Raw genomic sequence first — 21,396 nt, 5'->3', positions numbered from 1 at the left:
GGACTCGGGGGTGTTGGTTGATGAGAAACTTAACATGAGCCGGCTTCAGTGTGTGCTCGCAGCCCAGAAAGCCAACCGTATCCTGGGCTGCATCAAAAGAAGCATAACCAGCAGGTCGAAGGGGGCGATCATGCCCCTCTACTCTGCTCTTGTGAGACCTCGCTTGGAGCACTGTGTGCAGTTCTGGTGTCCTCAACATAAAAAGGACATGGAACTGTTGGAACAAGTCCAGAGGAGGGCTATGAGGATGATCAGGGGACTGGAGCACCTCCCGTATGAAGATAGGCTGAGAAAGTTGGGGCTGTTCAGCCTGGAGAAGAGAAGGATGTGTGGAGACCTCACTGAAGCTTTTCAGTATCTGAAGGGGGCCTACAAGGGTGCCGAAGAGGGTCTCTTTATTACAGACTCCAGTGAATAGGACAAGGGGCAATATGTTTAAACTTAAACAGGTGGAGTTCAGGTTAGATATAAGAAGGAAATTATTTACTGTAAAGGTGGTGAGGCACTGGAATGGGTTGCCCTAAGAAGTTGGGAATGCCCCATCCCTGGTAGTGTTCAAGGACAGGTTGGACAGGGCTTTGAGCAACCTGGTCCATAGTGAGAAGACTCTTCCCATGTCAGAGGGGTTGGAATCAGATGATCTTAAGGTACTTTCCAACCCAAACCATTCCATGATACTTTTCTATCCCACTTGAAAGTGATGAAGACCAATATTTACTTGTTTAGTTAATAGAGACAGTGAGATCCAGCATCCCTACACAATCAAAATAGAAACAAGCAGAACACCAAACTTCAGCTGACTCAACAAAACCTCCCTCAAACTCCAAACATGTTTTTTTTTTTCCTTCGCTCCTGGGAAATTACAAAAGAGTTTTCTTGCATAAATCCAAAGTAATTTTAAGTAATTGAAATGGGAAGGCAAAGTAAGATACAAGATTATCTTGGCAGGGAGGACAAGATTCTCACACTGTATGGAGGTGGATGATCTGATTTCCTCAGGGAAAAGACATTTTCTTACATAAAATATTTAATTAAAGATTGTTTTTCAAGATCTATTTCAGGTGTCTTGCTTGTTTGCCAAGTCTGTGCTAAAAAAAATCCACTATGTTGAATATTCTTTTGAATCATAATAGAAATGTATGCATTGTCACCCTTTTTAATCTTAGACATTCAAACACCAGTAAAGGAAATGGAATAAGAGTCGTTACAGAAATTCCATAGTGGATTTTTAATTCTAACCATCCACTAAAAAGTACATGGAATTTGGGCTGGAAGAACTGTTACAATGATGAAATAATAAAAAAAATATATATAAACCACAAACAGTGAAAACATCAGCTGTTTTTTGATACCTGGGATACGATGAAACTCGAGTACATGATGAAAATGTCTCTGTCTTCCCTAGTATTTCATTTTAGTATGAAATAAAACAGATTAAGTGTACTCTTACTCTTTCATGCACATGAACTTTTGTAGAAATTAAACTGTATTATAAATCTGAAGATTTTTCAGTTCATGCTTGAGCCTGTGGAAAGAGAACATCAGGAAAAATATTCTGATACAAAATTAAAAGGTTTTAGGCATTTTTTTCTTTTTCTTTCACTTTTTTCTTTCTTTCCAATCCTTTTATAATTTTTTGTATAAGCAGAGGATGATTTTTGGAATATAAATCACGAATTTGTCAACTTGGTCTTAAACCGAAGACATGTCCTTATAAAGACCCTGCTCCATTTCTGAACTCTGAATGTCTTTGATAACATCCCTGATAGGCCCTGTATCTTCACAGGGGCATAAATTCAGACCTAATTTCGCTGACTGGCTTGATATGAGACACCTCATTTACAGAAGTATAATTGCCGAACACAGACTAAAACCAGATGTCAGTATAGTCAATATTAAGCGTGTTTCATCCACCTAACTTAATTGTAATCCTTCCAATTACAAGCTTACATGTGATTAAAGAACACCGTTTGAATCTCTTGGATATGTCAGCACCAGTATAAGCTTTGACAGTGCTGAAGGATGGTATTTATTCACATCAGTATGTACTATGTATCGTGAGACTAGTGAGACTATTAACTTCCTGACTTTTTACAGCTACATTGATGGTCTGTCTGCAAGAGCACTCAGGATAAGGTGAGAAACAGGTTGCATAAGTAGTGTGGTGGGGACCATGATAAAAAGATCATGGGATTGAGCTTCAGCAGCTTTCCTCAGTCCCTCTGCCATTGTGAAGATCTCATGACCAACATCAAGCAAATGTGGTAATCTGCAATCTACCCAGAAAAGCTCTGGCATCATCTACTAATAAGGCAAATGATATCGGTAACCTGAATACCAACATACAGGGATGGATTTAGCCAGTCCTCCTCAACAGGCAATAAAAACCCCTAAACAAATGATTTTCCTGGAGCATAAATCTCTTGACTGACATTATCTGCCCCATTCCACAGCAGATATCAGTTTTCAAAGTCATTGTGGTTAACTCCTGGGATAGGTAGGCTCCAGATAAGAGTTCTTTTATATTCCACTCCTTTGATGCCACAAACAACTTAGATTTGTAATGGAACTGGCTAAAAACAAAGAGTGGAGGAGTAAAGCAAAAGAGGAGGGAGTAAGTGGGAGTGGAGGGAATAACATCACAGTCATCGAACTGTTTACATTGGAAAAGGCCTTCAAGATCATCAAGTCCAACTGTAAACCTAGCACTGCCAAATCCACTGCTAAACCATGTCCCTAAGTGCCACATCTACATGTCTTTTAAATACCTTCAGGGATGATTACTCAACCACCTCCCTTGGCAGCCTCTTTAAATGCTTGACAACCCTTTTGGTGAAGAAATTTATCCTAATATCAAACCTAAACCTCCTCTGGCACAACTTGAGGCCATTTGCTACTTGGGAGAAGAGACCTACACTGATCTTACTACAGCCTCCTTTCGGGTAGTTGTAGACAACAATGAGGACACCCTGACCCCTCTTTTCTCCAGGCTAAATAACCCAAGTTCCCTCAGCCACTCCTCATAAGACTTGTGCTCCAGACCCTCCACCAGCTTCGTTTTTATTTCTTTGGACACATTTAATGTCTTGTAGTGAGGGACCCAAATTTAAACACAGTACTGGAGATGAACCTTGAGAAATTGTTCCAGATCTTCCCTGTTCTGATGGTTAAAAGCTGCCTTGTACTGTCCAGTTTAAGTGTACTAACAGCAATTTATATCAATGTGTTCTCACGGCAACACTGTTCCTTTGCTTGTGTAATTGTACTCCCATCTTTGTGGTTCGTTCTTTTCATGTATTTATGGAGACCAACACTACTATTTGAGTCTTTGCTACGCCTAATTAAAAAGTCCATCTGACTTCCAGTACTTCATGACACAAAAACAACAAAAAACGCCAAAACCTCATGGGAAATAAGCAAAGCATTCACTTTCTCTTACCTCCTCTCAGAGTACAAATCCTATTTATTTACTCTCTATAGTACTTTAGTTTCACACAGGCTCTGCTCTCCAGCAAACGCAAATAGAGGATTACCCTACCTCTTACTGAGCATTGTTGGAGCTATTACAATGGATGCAGTATACAGCCAGGTGGTTGCTTCTGAAATGAAGAGGAGCAAAAAACTTAAAATCAACATTAAGTCATGCAACTTTTAAAAGGGATCATTCTTCATTAGTCGAAGTAGTTTCTCCCATTGATAAGTAACAGCTGACATAAAAGGTATTCCAAAATTTACTCACACAAAAGCTGGCTCCTCTGGATATACTCCAGACAGTAGCACCTGCATCAACTTAAAAGGCTTGGAACAAGAAATTTCAGTGCACCAGAACTGAGAAGTTTTCACTTTGATCCCCAAAACCCCAGTTGATAACATTTGAAATTGTGATGCAACATGTACTTTTCTCTTATACAATGTTGGTGAGGAATGTGATTTTGCATTTTGAAAAGTTTTGTGGTGTAACCCCAGCTGATAAGGAAGCCCCACACAGCTGCTCACTCACTCATTCACTCACTGCCCCCCTTGACATGGAGGACAGAATCAGAAATGTAAAAGTGAGAGAACTACTGGGTTCACACAAAGACAGTTTAATGGAACAGAAAAGGAAGATAATGCTAATGACAATAAAAGAATCAGAATATACAGAACAAGTGATGCACAATGCAATTGCTCACCACTTGCTAAATGATGCCCAGCCAGTTTACAAGCAGTTTTCCCAAGTATTCCCAACTTTCCCCCAAGTATATATATTGAGCATGACATCATATGGTGTGGAACATCCCTTTGGTCAGCTGGGGTCCGCTGTCCTGGCTGTGTCCCCTATTGAATTCTTGTGCCACTCCAACCTTCTCACTGGCAGTGCATGAGGAGCTGAAAAATCCTTCACTTGGTATAAATACTATTTAGCAACAATTAAAACATCAGTGAGTTATCAAAATTATTCTGATACTAAATCAAAAACACTAAACCAGCTATAAGAAGAAAATTAACTCTATCCCAGCCAAAACCAGGAGAGAGATTAAGAAAACCCAGACCAATGAGGTATTTAGCCAAGCCTCTGGCACTAACCTAGACCTACATTATTACCTTGAGGCACATAATAAAGATCAAAAGTATTCTTCACACACTGCTCTACTATATCCTGGGCTGCATCAAAAGGAGCGTGACCAGCAGGTCGAAGGAGGTGATCCTGCCCCTCTACTCTGTTCTTGTGAGACCTCACTTGGAGCACTGCGTGCAGTTCTGATGTCCTCAACATAAAAGGGCATGGAACTGTTGGAACAAGTGCAGAGGAGGGCCACGAGGGATCAGGGGATTGGAGCACCTCCCGTATGAAGACAGACTGAGAAAGTTGGGGCTGTTCAGCCTGGAGAAGAGAAGGCTGTGTGGAGACCTCAGTGAAGCTTTTCAGTATCTGAAGGGGGCTATAGAGATGCTGGGCAGGGACTCTTCCTTAGGGACTGTAGTGATAGGACAAGGGGTAATGGGTTAAAACTTAAACAGGGGAAGTTTAGATTGGATATAAGGAGGAAATTCTTTCCTGTGAGGGTGGTGAGGCACTGGAATAGGTTGCCCAGGGAGGTTGTGAATGCTCCATCCCTGGCAGTGTTCAAGGCCAGGTTGGATGAGGCCTTGGGTGATATGGTTTAGAGCGAGGTGTCCCTGCCCATGGCAGGGGGGTTGGAACTTGATCTTAAGGTCCTTTCCAACCCTAACTATTCTATGATTCTACAAAGAGTGCCATTACACAACTTGGCTGCAGGAAGAAAGCCAGGTAATGCTCTTCCACAGTGAAGCTTGAGTTTCTGCTCCTCACCGTTTGTCGTTTCATTGAGAAATTTACTACATTGGACATAATGTCTATTAATGTGTCTGTATAGTATTCATGATTTAGAAATGTGGATTTACAAATTTAATGCAGTGTTTCACAAGCATCTTGTATACAACACACTATACTAAAGTCAACAGAAGACCTAGCATGTGCCATAAATGAATATTCAGGGAAAAATTTAATGTAACAGCACCTCCTTTGTTAGAAATTGAGTTTTAAAACAAATATATAACCCTTTCCACATCATGTTCTGTTTCCAACAAAACACATGTTGTTAGGCAATGAAGTCATCTCCTGGTCTCATAGCAGCCACTGCAGACATTTTAACAATAATCTGTAGTCAATTTTCACAAAAACTCCAGGAGGTTTCTAGAAGACAATTTTTCAGGGGAAATAATCAAAAGCACCTACAGGCAAGCCATTTAAAAGCCAGCATACTAAAAAACCCAACAAAAGTGTAAAATGAAATCTGCATCTGCTGGCTTTGGTGCTAAGATTTCATCTTTTATCAGAAGATGCAGAAAAAACCCTGTGGACTTTCAGCATATTGAACTTATTTGTCACAGTAAAATTCCTATTGTTCTCTGCTCATTTACATAGCATTTCTTGATACAGCAGTTAGATAACCAAAAGATCTGTTGGGATATTTCCCTGGGAAATATATAAGTTTAAACCTTACCATTTAAACACTTCGAGGTATGACTGCACATTTGTCAATAACCAAATGAAGTTTCAATGAGCCCATCAGAAACAATATTATTAGGTGTATGTTCTCCGTAAACCTGTTTAAACCTATTAATTTTCAATATTTCAGTAGATCTTGATTTAGTATTTCTTCTCATTGTACCTGACAAGCTGAACTGTACATTTCAGTGTTACACAAAGAAATGTGTGAAAATCATGCAAGTTCATCTCAGCTGTTTCCAAATAACACAGAGTAAAGCAAAACCAGATTTAAATCCATTTTCTGACTGGAATAAAACCCACAACTTTTTCCAGATCGTGATTTCAACTCAATTTTCTCATATTTATTTATGAAAGCTACCAGTAAATAATTTTACTTCCAAAAATGCTCTAAGCTCTTAGACATTATTTTATTTCCTACATAATTTGAATCATATTCTTTCCTATACATGCTCAAAACCAGAGTGAACAATTTAGCTTTAAAGTAATGATCTGTAAAGAATAACACAGTCTTACATTCACACTCTTATTGGAATACAAGTACATTAAGAATGGATATATATTTTTTGTGAAAATAATATTTGTCCAAAGTGATAGGCTAATGGATGAGATTAATCTCAAAGGCCTTGAAGTTACGGCTTGTGGGACTGCAGACAAATTAGGTAAATGACATATTAAATTAGCAGCTAATCTTCAAATCATTTAAGAACGCTTGCAAGACAACGTAAGCACTGGGCAGGCAATAAGCCATTTACCTTTGCAAGCTGGAATTACAAACACATTATGCCTTGTCTCAAATTGGTATATTAGCATGGAAAAATCAACTATATTTTTTTCAAGTTTTTTTCTAAAATGAAAACATTTCCATCGTCAAAAATACCTTAGTGATTATTACCATTCCAGCTTCACATCGATGAACACAGAAAATGAACATTAATTCTTTTTTCAAGATTTACTAAAATATATCATGTCATTGTTAATTTTAAAAGCTCTTCCTGAAATTATTTTACCGAGACATACGCATTTTTTTCTTTTTTAAAGAACACAAATTGCCAGAATGGTCATTTTGGGAATTTGAAGCAATGAATAAGGTTGTTCCAGCACAATGTAAGTTGAAGATGGCAAAAATGGGATGGGGTAGGTCAAAATGCTTCCTGTAACATAAAAAGCCAGTGACTGCATTACTGCATCAGAAACTGAAGTATATTTTGAATTCCAATGCACCCCTCCAAGGGGAAGACATACTTTTAAATGCCTTTTCCTGTTGATACTGAAGTCTTGTATGAGAATATCTTTTAGGCCTGGTCCATGGAAACTGCTGTATTTCTACGGCTAGAGCCATGCAATGTGTCAACATTGCATAAAATTTTATGAGTTCTAAGCATTCAGACATCTTCAAAGAAAGATCTTTCATAAACGTCTCAACTGTCATTACTTTCATATGTAATTGGAGCTCAGCTACAATATATTTCGAAGTGCTTTCCCTTTCTCAAAAGTAAAGGCTGAATTGTTACAGATGGTAATTCTGGCAGATGGTTGTATATGAAACTAAGTTTATAATTAGGCCAAATCTGACTTGTGCAATTAAGGCAATATAGATTTGGAAAATAAGAAGCGTCAGATCATCACATGATTAGTCTGGTGGCCACAGAAAAGTGAAGAAACTTGTTCATTCACACTTACAGAATGTATTGTCTAGGGGAAGATATCTTGCATGAAGTAGAAGATAAGCAACCTTTCATGCTCAGAGTGTACACTAAATAACGATGGCTTTTTACCTACTTAAGTGTATAATCCTTTTTCCTTCAGTCAAGGTTAATGAGATGGTCTGAAGCAATCTAACGGCTCCCTGCTGCTGAGAGAGGGCTCTCAGCATCTCCTTCTCTGTAGTTTTCTTCCTTCTGACATTCACCCGACCCCTCAGCAAGTCAGTAAATTCACAGTGACTAGCTAATTCAACCCAGAGACAGAAAACTAATCCCTAAGTAATGATTGGAGGAGAAGAGATGTGCAAGGATGAGAAGACTAGGACTACTGTTTTCGATGGAAATGACCTCTTGGACTCACTCTAACATATATCAAGCTGCAACTGAAGTAATATTATATCTAGTGTCAAAAACCTTTCCAGACTGGTAATTGTGTGTGAAGGTAGCATTGTCTGTTTTAGCACCTTCTGACTTCAACTGTGTTAAATATCTCTTCACTTTTGTACCAAGAAATATCAGTAATGTCCAGTAATTGCTCTCTAGACTAATTCTTGCCTATCACTCAGTAATTCTTGCCCTCAGCTTTCCGCCCTCCTTCATATGCACACTGTTTCCATACAATGCTTTTGCCTATTTTAGGACCACTTTTTCTCTTACATTCTTTCTTCCAATAGAGTAATCAGGAGGTTTTTTTCAAGATGGCTGATTATCCCCATCATAAAAGCATCCCCCTTTTACATTTGTCTTTCTGCTCCTACTGCATCCCAGTACGTTGGTTGATTTGTTTCACTGCAAGTAAAATACAGAGATTTTTAATCAATTTTTCTTGACCAAGTATTGCTATAAGAACATTAAAAACTAGCTTGTATGTAGTTTTATAACTAATTAAAACTTGTTAATAATGTAGATACAATTAGTTCAGAACATTCCTTCCAAAATGCATCCCCCTTGCTCTTCAACACAACGAACACAATGAACTCCACTTGCCATCATGCCATCTGTTCCTATCTTCTCTAAACCTTTACAAAGTTTCTCAGAATCTCCTTTAGTTTCAATTAACCTGAGTAATTTATGTAGCTTGCACATGTTGTCATCAGTCTGTGAACCCTCTTACCTGATTGAACAATATGAGGTTGCTGACAATTAGAGAACATTACCTCTCAGGTTTTTGCCATGTTACAAATTAGATTCATCCCTATGCTTTGCTTTTAGTGTCCAAATCCTTTTTTCCTCAAACTGATGATTTTCAAAGGGGTTACTTATAAAAAATACAGCTGTATTTTTTTTTTGTAAACTGTGTTTACAACCTGTAGAGATTTACATCCGGTGAAAAGTACTCACGTGAATTAAAGAACTTCAGTTGTCTGTAGTGAAACTATTCTGGTACATGTTCAACAGCATCCTTGTTTCAGATGTACTCATAAACTCACGCAAATACTGACACAATATAGTACGATTTCTTTGTTTATTTTTACACCTAGTTCTCCAAAGTTTTCTAGAACTGCACTTAAAGAAGACACATTAAGTTGTCTGGCCTATCATAAAATTTGTTTGGCTTCTGTAATGAATCTCACTGAAAATATAACCCATCATTAAGAAGACTAGTGCACACCTCCTCAGAGTGTATACTTTTCAATGCCTAGTCTCTAAAATTCCAGTAAGACTAGTTCAGTATTTTCATAAGTGATGCAGTTTCTTCCAAGTTTACTTAAGTAATACTTGTACAGGAGAAAAATTCTTCCCAGTTTTGTAGGAATTGTGCCATTTACTCTGAAATAAGTAATGGAATGTGTATGTTAAGAAGAATCTATGACAATAATGCCAAAAAGCACATCATAGTTTGACAATCAGCACTTTAAACAGGTACAAACTCAACAGTAACTGAAATAATGTTCCTAGATGCAAAGCAAGAGGAGCTTGTTTCAATAGAAATAAACCAGTAGGCTAATATCAGATTAACTTCACATGTCTCAAACCATTTGTGTCAACAACATTCTGTTACAGTGGTAAATAACCAAAAGTATTGTACACAATCTGACTATTAATGGCAAATGTCTACTTGATCACTAAAACCTCTGTGTGAGAAGAATCTTTTTTAAATGTACTGAGGAGAAAGAGAAGAAAGACAGGAAATTCACTCCAGTTGATTTACAAAACATTTCAGGCCAGAGTTTTTTAAAGGGCTGTCCTGGGTTTAGCCGTAGCTAAATGAAAACACCTAATCAGGTACTTCTACCTTAGGTAAAAAAGCTGAGAGATACAGGAAAAGGCAATAACAATTAATTCTAAAAGGGTTTCATTAAGTCTCAGTAAGTATCTGACCCTTAAAAAATAAAAAAGGGGTAAAAAAGCACAATGATTTTCCTAATATATTAAGAAAATTAATGACACTACAGAAGAAAGGGTATTTTGCCTATAGAAAGAGCAGACAAATACTCCAGAGGGCACTTCGAAACTGTAATAATAACTAATGAGTGTCATCATATAAATAACATATTCCACAGAACAGTAGATTCATTCTAACCATGTGATGGTTAGTTTCTACATATGAGATAAAGCACATTAAACCCAGGTTATTCAAAGGATTAATATTTGAAGTGGGTCTCAAGCAGATAATGGGAAATAAAAATGCCCACTGGACAGACTACTACAAATAATCTAGAAAACGTTTACAAGAGATGAAGCTTAGACTGTGTGGAGGGAAACAGGATGGTGACAGAGACACCCTCAGCATTTAGGATGCTAAAAGTGCTGAAGTTTTATTATCAGAGGTGACACAGCCAGGAAAGATGCACACAGAAATGAGGGCCATTTTGTGTCTGAAAGGGGAGAGGGGAGAGAAACTTGAACAATGACCACCTGTATTTGCAGCAGAAGAAAACTGATCAAGGTTTACAAACAATTCAATTTTTAAAAATAGCAAGATTTTTACTGATTTTAGTAGCCTCAATAAAAGGGCTTTCACTGCCCAGCATTGTGCTATTAAAGGAACAATTACTGAATAAATTTATCTAAATAGTTTGGAACAGACTATGGTTATAGCCAGAATTTTTAAAGGATGTGGATTTGGAAACTGCATGGCAAATCTAGGGTACATTATTTGCCAGAGATTATAATACAGATCAAAGCAGCTTCAGTGACAGCATTTAAACTCACAATTTATAAATAAGGTTCTTACTTCCCTGAAAATAAAGCAATACCCATCAGAACCATTTTAACTCATGTTAAATACAGTACTGATAGGTTTTGTTATTAGACTAGAAATGCAGTCCACACACTGCAGAATCACAGTAATTTGAAAAAGACAGCAATTATGAACACTGAAGATACTTCTTTTTTCCTCCTTTTTAAAATAACCACCAAAAAGGTCTGTTTATTCAGGAACATATTTTTTAATCTGAATGAAAGAGGGTGCCAAGCAGTTATACAAGCTTCTTAATTCATTTGGCTGACTAATGTTCCTATTCCTGCATGCTTCACAGCAGTAAAAGAAAAACAAATTTCAGGAAGAGCTGACATTTAGATCTATATCAGTTTAAAGACATAATGCATAATATTGTCTTCTTGCCATTTAATGCAAAAGACAAATTTTGCTGAGTTCACTTAATAATGAGCAAATGGAGGCTGGAAATTAGAGGGCTGGAACTTACAATTCTTTACAATAAACCATTAGCATGTCTAAATTTCAACTTCCCTAAATTTCTAAGCACTTGACTTTTCATTTAGTGAATTGTTTTGCATATATGCAGCATATTATTAATTTAAATGCATCATGCCTGACTCTTTACTGCCTTACTTCAGTCCATTACTTCAGATAGACCACAAAAGTCAGCACCTTGGTATCCTACTCGCATTTTGTACACAATTATGAAATCTGCATAAACAGGACTTTTTTGGATCAACATGAAATGGAGGAAGAAACTTTCTTACACACTTCAAAATCTCCACATTAACAGACACTGTTCAAAACAATCACACTTTAACATAATGAACCTTGCACATGAGTGTATTACTCCATATTTTCAGTATGTGCTTAGACATAAGTAAGTTCATTCTTCTGTCCAACAGCAAGTCTTATAGAAAGTTGCATGATTTGCACGAAGTTCATTTTCCATTCTAAACAGAAACAGATTGTCAGGACATGCACAATTTAGTTTTAGTCTGACTTATATTGCCCGAATAATTTTCTTCTAAAAGTAATTACAGGTCACGTGTTACTAGACAGACCGAAAAATCCATCTAGCAATGATGTATCATACTGCAAACATAAACGGAAGACATAGATTACTCTGCTGCTACTAAGCAAGCACAAGGTAGCAAGGAAAAACCTGCATTTTTTCCTCATACTTCCAAATTAATATAAAATGCATATATGTATCACATAGCATCATAGAACTCATTTCAAAAACATAATTGAGCACTATTAAGGAGAAATTAATTCTACCCGTCACTGAATTCTGAGTTACACATAAAGAACAAAAATACACAAAGAAAAACCTATAGATCCACTCAACAAGAATGGTTTAAGATTATCCTGTATAGGACTCAGATAAGCCTTTATTTCCAAGAAGGTTCTATTGCGCTATCCTCTGCCTTACTTCTTTGACCATAAAGCATGGTGTGAATTCACACACAGATTATGTTGCTACTGTAAAGGATAATAACCACTGGCACATATTTCTGTGCATGTGTTATTCTAGGCTGAAACTGGACATTCTGGTAAGTCAGTTGTGCCATGGCTTGCACACAACACTTAGAAACTTCACTGCATGTAAGTTTGTGCACATATGCCAGCATCCACTTAGAAAGTACCAGATATACACAGCTGGTTTTGCATGGTGTGTGCTCCCTTGTATGTATGTGGGCACTGGTTCAATGGGGTGAGACATTTGGATTCCATCCCAGCTTCTGTAGTTGCAAGGTAAAAATTAAAATCATGTAATGTAGTTGGGAGCAAAGATACCAGAAGGCTATCAGCACAAGTGATCCTGCCTACATCAAGTAGAGAGACACCAGCCAAAGCAAATGTAGAATGTAGGCCATACTTAACGTATTTCCAAAGCTGTATATAGGGTGCTTCTAAAAACTTCTTATGGTACACCTAAAGAAGAAAGGGTTGAGCTAAATGGACTAAACTTATCTTTGGCTTTAACTGTCATTGAACTGATATCCCTGGAGCTGATGACAGAAGAACAAATGAAAGGCAGAAGACCAGCTGAATAAGACACTGGATGAGGGTATATTGTCACTGAGACTGTCAACATGATTGCATTGAAGCCAGGCTCAGTCATGTAGGACTGGCCAAACTACACAGATAGGACTGGCAGACCAATGTTTTCAGATTGATTTGCAGATGCCTAAATCTTTCTGAATGGCGGTTCAGAGGCTGGCATGGTTTGCAATCTGTGAATTTGGATTTGTGGCCTGAAATACAGTCGTGTGTCGTGTCCCCCCGCCCCATTCCTAGTTCATGTATCAGCCACAAATAAACCTTCAAGAGAACAGTATCAACAAGACAGATTAGACAGATAGGCCCTTCCTGGAGACCTAAGTTCCTATCCAGGAAAAGATGTGAACTGCGCCTTTCTCACTGCAGTGAGTGCTATGGTGAATACTTTTGCGTTAGCCTTTTTCTCTGGACTGAAACAAGGCTGTTCACCAACCCAGAGGTAATCTTTGTAGAGCATACATTAATCCGTTTGCAACAGCCCAGTCTAAACAAGGCTTTGCTGAACATCAGTCTGAGTGGAAGGGGGCAGCCCACCTCTGCCCCAAGTCCCAGGCTGCCAGCACACACCCCTCTGATCTCCCAGCTCTGCTGTCCAAAACTGGAGAGAAGCCAGTGAAGATGCACAAGTGAGATACCTAGCCTTACTCCCAGTAACTCTCCACTGAGACATTAAGAAATATCATTTGAATGGCATCTATACAGGTGCCAAATGAGAGAGGAGGTAGCTCTTGAGGCTAATATGATCTTGAGGATCATTCCTGAACCTGATCTTCTCTATCCAGTATGTTTTGCAGCAAAAATGAAGAAAAAGAATAATAAACAAATACTACAGTTTCTGCATGCTTACAAGTGCTCTTTCACAGCAGTGAAGGTTTGGGGCTAGAAGGTACCTGAAAGGCAGACTTGCTTGAGAGATCCTTCCAGGAGCATTGATGACTGTCAAGCAGTGGTCAGCTAATGGCCTTGCCAGGGGGAAACCTGCACTCAAACCCCCAAGCCTGCGCCAACTGGTCTCACTTCTAGTGTTGCTTCAAGTGCTGATGAACAGCTGGAAGCTCAGGACTGACTTACTTACCCACTTTCTGCAGAGTGTTCCAAAGCATGGCATGGCTGCAAAGCAGAGAGCTCCACAAGGGCCTCCTTGAAGCAATACCTTAGATCTGATGCTATTTTCACCATGCATTCTTACTTAGGTGTGCTCCATGCAGCCACGAAAACACAAAAATATGTATAAAGTAGAAAATTCCTAATTGGATTTAAAATGGTTATTGCATCCATCTACCCTGTATAATTTAAAACATTGAAAACAAGAAACAGCAACCAATCATTCACCTGGTGGCTATCAGATAACAATAGGAAATTAGACAATAATTTACTGCCTACATTACTATGATCTCAAGTGTTCATTAATCTGAATTCCTTAATTGGCTTTTATTTAGACATACAGTAGAAATAATGTGTCCATTAGCGTATCTACTTTCATAGACGTCAGATATATTCATGCTACCAGCTTTAATCAAATACACTATTTTTGTTTTCTATGTTTAACACATTTTCATTCTCATACTAATAAATGTCTGATACTATTTACATTTGCCAATAATTAAAACTATCCAGCAACGAAACTGCTATTTTACGTGCTCCCCACCGTCAGTTATTTCGGCATCAGTAATATTTACGAACACCTTTTTGCAGGTTTACATATGACTCGGTACGCAATGCAAACATGGGCCAACCCACAAGAATAAAGAGGAGTGCTACCCCTCTCCACTCACCTTGCATTTGTCCATTTCCCTTTTCCACAAGTGCACAGGGAAAAAGAACAGCAACAACAAACTAACCCAAGTGGATTTGGACACTACAAATCCAGTTAAAAGGGTGGCTAACCTCAGGTTTGGCATACCAAAGACCAGGGTGCGAACAAATGCTTTCGTTTTCATCTGTCAGCTCCCACACCACCCAAATGGAATTGCGTAGGGAGATTTTTCCTGCCTTGCTTCAAATAAATGGGTGTTGTGTTTACATACTGCATACTGAGCATTGCCCACCCGAAGCCAAGGGCTGCATCTTGCCAACTCTTAACTTTCGTACAATATGGCGATAACATGAGCCAGCATACCATTAAGTCACATAACAAAACTTGGAGAATGGCACTGCCAGCTTGCAGAACTGCACCTGAACGACTGACATGCAGTGTACAAAGGGAGAAACTAGATTTCAGTGTGATGGCAGAACTGGGTCAGAAGCAGACTGGGTTAGCTGCCTCAGTTTAAAGTACAAAGCCAAGTGCTGCATAGTTCACAGAAATAAAGACCTACAGGAGCACAATACAAGCACGCCAAGAAAATAAAAATAAAAATAAAAGATCATAAACAAGCCTTACAAAACACTCCCCCCATCCTTAATTCTTCCAGGTCACCTTCTGCTTATTCTGTATATGACACTTTATTCCAGGATGTTCTTTCCAGCTGCAGTACTCACAAACTGTCCTCCCCTCCCCTAAGCAGAGTCAAAGCCAGGGGAAAGAAGAAAAGAGACCTTAGTCCACTGCTCAATGTGAACAGCACATCCTTCTGGCTCCAGCAAGTTCTCTTTTTCTCTCTGATGAGTAGCAGATCTATACCTACCATGAGCTCCAAATGTCTTACAGTAGCTAGAGTTCATTTTTTTGCGAAATGAGCAAGAAAGATGGGAGATCAGAGCTCACTATTTCCCCTATAACAATGACTCTGCAAGCTCGCACAAAGGTATCAGATACCTGCTTTGCTCTTCTAATTTAGCCTGCTGATATGAGAACTGGAGCAGGCAACTTGTGTACTAATTCTTTTTCCAGGTACTATTCCATAGTTATTTCTAGTCTCCCACTTCAGTGACACAAACATATCATGGATAGGACAACCTAAGAAGGTCATTTAACTACCATTAATAATGCACATGTTCAGAGGTAAAAAGCCAAGCTGAGATCTAAGACACTTCTAATACTGAGGTTTCTAAGAGGTTGTGCATCTAATCCACTGCTGAACCAAGTATTTGTGATACCTTACCATTAGCAGCCTTCTGAGCTAGCCCCATGGGTGACTCCTCCTTGCAGCATATTTCTTAGTAACTTAATCCTATTTTGACTGCCTTCAAATCATACAAAGAACAAGCAAATCATAAATCTGCCATGGTTTTGCAAGATTGTATCACACTAGCACCACTCATTCTGTTTTATTCAAAATAGCACATCAGTGATATTTTACTTGTAAAATACTAGCATGCATGCAAATGAGCATAAACTCACTTCTGATAATAGTTTTAATTACTAAGTATATAAGCCTGCAAATCCTCTCATACAAGTAATCCTTCAATAAGATTAATTCATGGAAATAGTCCCATTGAGGAAGGATTTGTATGACTGGGTCCCAAATGCTTAATCAGATTTTTAAAGGCATTATTACTTAAAAAAATATAAAAAATCCAGAAGGTGTTGGCATGCTCAAAACAAGGGTTATATATTTATCAAACTGTTTTGTTTCAAAAACCATCCTTCTGGGGCTGACACTGCTGGGAAACATGCTTCTGCAGTTCCTGTGGTTTCTCAGGTTAAGGCTGATTTAAATAAACTGACCAACCTGGAGTCTGGCGTTCAGCGTGACTTGTCTTTCAGCACTTTTGTTGCACTGACATGTGACTCAGCTACTCCTTCAGCTGGACTAGTTATATATTATCCCTGTGTAACATTACCACAAACATCAAAATCCCTTATTTATTTTAAGTACTATCCAGGTTCTACTAAGTGCTTCTCACTTTCTGTACTATTGCAGAATATTTTATTATAACAAAGGGAAACTTCTTTCCTGGCTCCCCAATCCTTTTCACTATGCTAGACAGTCTAGACAATGGCAAAAGTAGCCAGAGGAAAGTATATAGGTTAAACTGTGCTTTTAATGTGCTGAGTGTCCTCCTTCATGTATCCACTTCACTTGCTCTCTCTTTGCACAAGGGTCTTTGTGGCTTTAGTGGAAAGTCCTTCTTGAAGTATCTCCTGCTCTGAACCCCTTGGAATGATTAATTGTCTGGTATCACATTTGTTTGCTAATCCTTAAAATATAGGAAATGATCCTTTGGAGAGCTAGGAGTCTTGTCACTGCCTCCAGAAAGCAGGAAGCGTAACTGCTTGAAGGCTGACAGATGCTTCACCACCATGACAAGAAGCTGTTCCACAGGCTACAGCTCATGAGCCCCTGAGTCAAGCCATATGGTCCCGAATGCCAAGACTGCCTGTCTTTCCCACTTTACAGGGAAAGAGAGATTGCTCCTGCTTTGTTCTGAATTTGCAAAAGTACTCTGTTGGCTTTAGAAGTTTACAGAACATGTGAAATAAAACACTTGACTGCTTGCACTCGTATATCCTCATTTGCTTGCTGAACAGTTTTTTCTTCTCTGGGGAGCTAGCCCTATGTATATGCTTCCATGGGCTAGGATAACATCCTGTGGCTTTATTACACTCCAGTATTAAATGAACGCAGATACCTAAGCACACGTAAGTATGTCTCTTACACTTTAAGAGACCGTTCCAATCTAATAATGTACTCAGCATATTTGACCAAGTTTGTATATAAGGTCTGAAACAACAGCTCTGCGGTGTAAGACATCTTTAGTCATCTGAAGGGAATAAGTAACAACAATGGATATATGCTGTTAGAATTCAGAGTTGATCATTTAACTGTACCTCAGCATCACAAAAATTAAGTCTCCAAGTTATAACTTCTTAACCATGGTACATTCTCCAGTGCTTGGGCCAGCTGAAATTTGGATATTTCAGAAAGCAAATATTTATAATTCCTGTCACATGTTGAAAAACTGTTTAACTGCCCCAAAGACTTCAGTAAGGTCTTCTCCATTTAAAAAAATTGATATATTGTGTATATTTTGTGATTTTTCCAATGACTGTATGCTGAAGTGCCTACAGGCTGCAGGCGTGCAGCTGCCAAGAAATAGATAAAGCAGGTAGTATCTCGTTCCTAACCAAGAAGTGGAGGTGTAGGCAAAACCTCCAGCACAGCACCCGCTGCACTGCTCACTCTCAGAGCTCAGTTTGGCACCGAGTCCCGAGGTCGGCCAGGGTGGAGGGTGGCGGCACCTCGCAAAGCGAAGCCTTCAACTTCTTGGAGTTTCCCTGAGCTGTGTATTGTTACAAGGTGACTTTTCCCCTCACATCTGTCCCCATGCATCCTTGCAAGAAAACAATGCACAGCTCAACCACTGTTCTGTATTTCTACAGAACTTGGAGAAATAGCGGCAGCGACGCCCGCCACGGCGCAGAGCGGCTCTTGGCAGCGGGTGCGGGAGGGCGCGGGGCGGGATGTGGAGCTGCCAGCCACACCGGCTCGGCTCCGCAAGACGGAGCGGTTCGGATTGGAGCCCCGCGCACGGCAGCAACCGCGCCACCGCCGCCTCCGATTATTGCCCGTTTTCACTCTCAGCTTGTCAGTGTAACACAGGCCACTGATTTATTAAGGCAATTTTTCCAAGTGCCTTCTCAGATCTCCCACGGCTCAGCCGCCCATCAGGCCGCTTGCTGCAACTTTTCCACGGACGACGACGGCAAGACGGGCGGTATCTTTTCTTCTCCTCCCACCCCGCTCTCCCAAACCAAGGGCAGCGGTCGCCATCCCCGGCGCCTCTCACCTTCCGGCTTCCCGCGGACACCCCCACGGACACGGGTGCGCACTCTTCGCCCAGAGGCTGCCCGACCCGCGCACCGCTCTCCGCTCCAGCACCGCCCGGGTCCGCGGCGGACCTTCATCCCGCCGGTCCAGCCGTGCTCTGCAGGTCGGTCCGGCCGTTGCCCCCCGGTAGCCCCTCGCCCCCCGGTCTCACTTACTTGTGCCTTCTTCATAAGGAACAGCAGCGCTGCAGTCCAGCCCAGCCGGCCGTGCGCAAACTCCCTTCAGCGGAACTGTAGCTCCAGCATAACGCAGCAGCGGATAGTCCACGCATTGGGGTTGCCCACGGCGAGCCCCACGCTGCCTCTGCCTGCGCTGCTGCCCCCCGTCGCCGCTCTGCGCGCTCCGCTACGCCCGCTCTCTCCGGCGTGAGCGTCCGCACTGACTGGAGGCACCGCGGGCGCCTGGCCAGGTCTTTTATATCTCCGATCTGCCTCCAGCAGCGGCGGCGGCAGCGGCAGCACAGGCAAGACACGCCTTTCCCCTCCCTCCCGCCCTCCTGGAGGAGCGAGAGCCCAGGCAGACCCCGCAGAGAGGGGGAAACTCGAGTTAACTTAGGGGAAGTTGGAGGCAGGAACAAGCCCGGCCTGCCCTTATCCCCGCACGGAGAGAAGCGCGTCTGCCGCTGGGCTAGAGGGGGAGCGACAGGGGGGGACGCAGGAGGTGCGGGAAGGGGGGAGCTCGGTACCCCGGCCCTGGCAAGGTGGGGTGGGAGCATAAGGCCTCTCCCGCCCGGTGCCCGGGGTGTCGGCAGTGACTTGAAGAGGCGACCCCGTCCGAGTAGGGCGGATCGGGGCGGAGGTCTCCAGCCTCCTCCGCGGGGGGCGCCGGTAGCGACAGCGGCACTCGAGGACAATTAGGCTGCCGGCGGGGAGCCAAGCCCTTGGGTTGGGTCCCCCCACCCACGCCGTTGAGAAGGGGGGGTTCCTGTGGGGGCCCCTCCCGCCGCCGGGGCGCCGCCTCGTCCCGCGGCGGGGATGCAGCGGGCTCGGCGAGCTGGCGGGGCTCCCAGGCGCTGCCCGGTATTTTCAGCGCAGCACGTAGCCGCGGCAGCGGCGCGCACACGCAGGAGGCAATTCCGGATTTGCGATTTCCATTTCAGCGCTGCCTTTCCGTAATCAGAAAGTCGAAATACAAATCGGGCGCTGGAACGAGCATTTCACCTGTAGCCTGAAAACTCCCTTTACCTGCTCCAGCGGTAGAAAAGTTGTTGAGCAGTGCCTCCTAATGCTTGCATAGAGGTGATCCTGCAGGTCTTCAAATAATTCTGCTACAATTTGCGTCCTATGTAAATAATATCTTAATGCTGGGTGTGGAAAAATGACGATTGATTTCTGCTGCGTAGAGCCCTGCTTGCTGTCAAATCCATCCCAGCAGAAGCAACAGAACTTGAGACCTCTTCAGATAAGACAGCTGTCAGGTGAACACAGGCATGCATTCCCGAGAATGCATTAAGTGGGGAGAACAGCAGTTTATGGAACTAGCGTTTCCTGAGACATCAATCTTTGGTGAAAATTAAGAAGCACATTAACACGGGCTGATAAAAGAACGGTGTGCCCAAGTCAGTAGTTATTTCCCAAGGGAGATTAGATATACTTGGAGTACACAGTGAGGTATTTCATTATAAAAGTTTGTCTAGATTTAGCCTTCAGTTAATGGTAATTTTTCAAAAGACTAGGTTTCTGCCAAAGTAAAGGTGAGCTCTTCAGCTACAGAAAGATTTTGGAACCCATCCCCAACTCCACTATGTATTTATGTTTCATTGTAGGTTAGATGTATGTCTAATCTCTGTGTGCCTCTGCATCCAAACCAGAAAAATGGGTTGATATTTTACAACATGACACTGCTGATGAATTCATTACAGTTTTTTTCATTTCTTGATTATTAGTGTGCTGCATTGCCTTGGAGTTCTTGTGTTACCCTCTGAGGCTTGTCAGACTGTTTTTTATGCTTACAGTAATAATCCCTTCCTCTAAAAGGTTAAGATTTGAACAATAGACAAGCAGTGAAAAGAAGGAAGCCTGCAACAACAAAAAAAAATCAAGGACCCCAGTCACTGAAAGGATAGTTCATATATCACCTAGCAGTGATGAACCAAAGCTGCTTCCACAGTCTATGCATTTATCAAACAGGGCCAGGGAATTAAAATGTTATGGCATCCTTCCTCCTTAGAACAGATGACAGGTTTAGTCTCCTGGGGAGAAGCCCTGGAAGGTGTGAAAGAGCAGTCTGTTGTAGCAGTTACCTACCTTATGGAAAACTTTTTTCTCCACTTTGAGCTTCATCACAGTCCACCATTAGTCATGACAGGAAAGCTGAGTCCAGTTACCTTACTGGTAGTTGTGGAGACAGGATAGCACTCTTGGGTCTAATTAACTTTTTTTACCACCCTGCCGTTATGTACCTTTTCTCTCCATCTCTGATCTGAGTTCTTGAACCTGGCCTTGTGTTTAACCAAGCCTGGCTATAGTGGAATTATAGCCCCCTTTTCATCTCTTCATTTGCACTGGCAATTTGCAGGTGCATTGCTGCTGACATTGACCTCAGTATGGTTTGGGAAGCTTTTTCCTGTGAAATTCAGATTTTAGTGGCTTAAACTCATTAATGACTTATGTCCATAAGCCATAAGAAAGCATGTTTTTGTCTTGCCCATTTCCAATGCAGTTCTGACTTTTGGTTTACTGGTGAGAACTGGTTAGCCATGGATGATTAGCATGTGCTGGTTCTGGCTGGAAT

The 21,396-nt window shown here is 41.1% G+C and overlaps 1 protein-coding gene across 2 annotated transcripts in view; it reads right to left on the bottom strand.

Moving 5' to 3' along the window:
* The window catches only part of KITLG (KIT ligand), a 54,306-nt gene extending 35,208 nt beyond the window's left edge, over positions 1-19,098 (bottom strand). For both annotated transcript variants that reach the window (XM_061369347.1, XM_061369348.1), the window contains exon 1: positions 18,819-19,098. In XM_061369347.1, coding sequence (XP_061225331.1) covers positions 18,819-18,833 — 15 coding nt within the window. In that variant the 5' untranslated portion in view covers positions 18,834-19,098. The remainder of the gene's footprint in view (positions 1-18,818) is intronic.
* Positions 19,099-21,396: the final 2,298 nt, after the last annotated feature.

Source organism: Neopsephotus bourkii, unplaced genomic scaffold (assembly GCF_033783945.1).
Source record: "Neopsephotus bourkii isolate Nb327-2 ecotype Australia unplaced genomic scaffold, CSIRO-AGI_Nbou_v1 NB_1493, whole genome shotgun sequence".
In the NCBI taxonomy this organism is placed as follows: Eukaryota; Metazoa; Chordata; class Aves; order Psittaciformes; family Psittacidae; genus Neopsephotus; species Neopsephotus bourkii.
The sequence above is the reverse complement of the archived record's forward strand: the minus strand, read 5'-3'. Positions and strand labels throughout refer to the sequence as shown.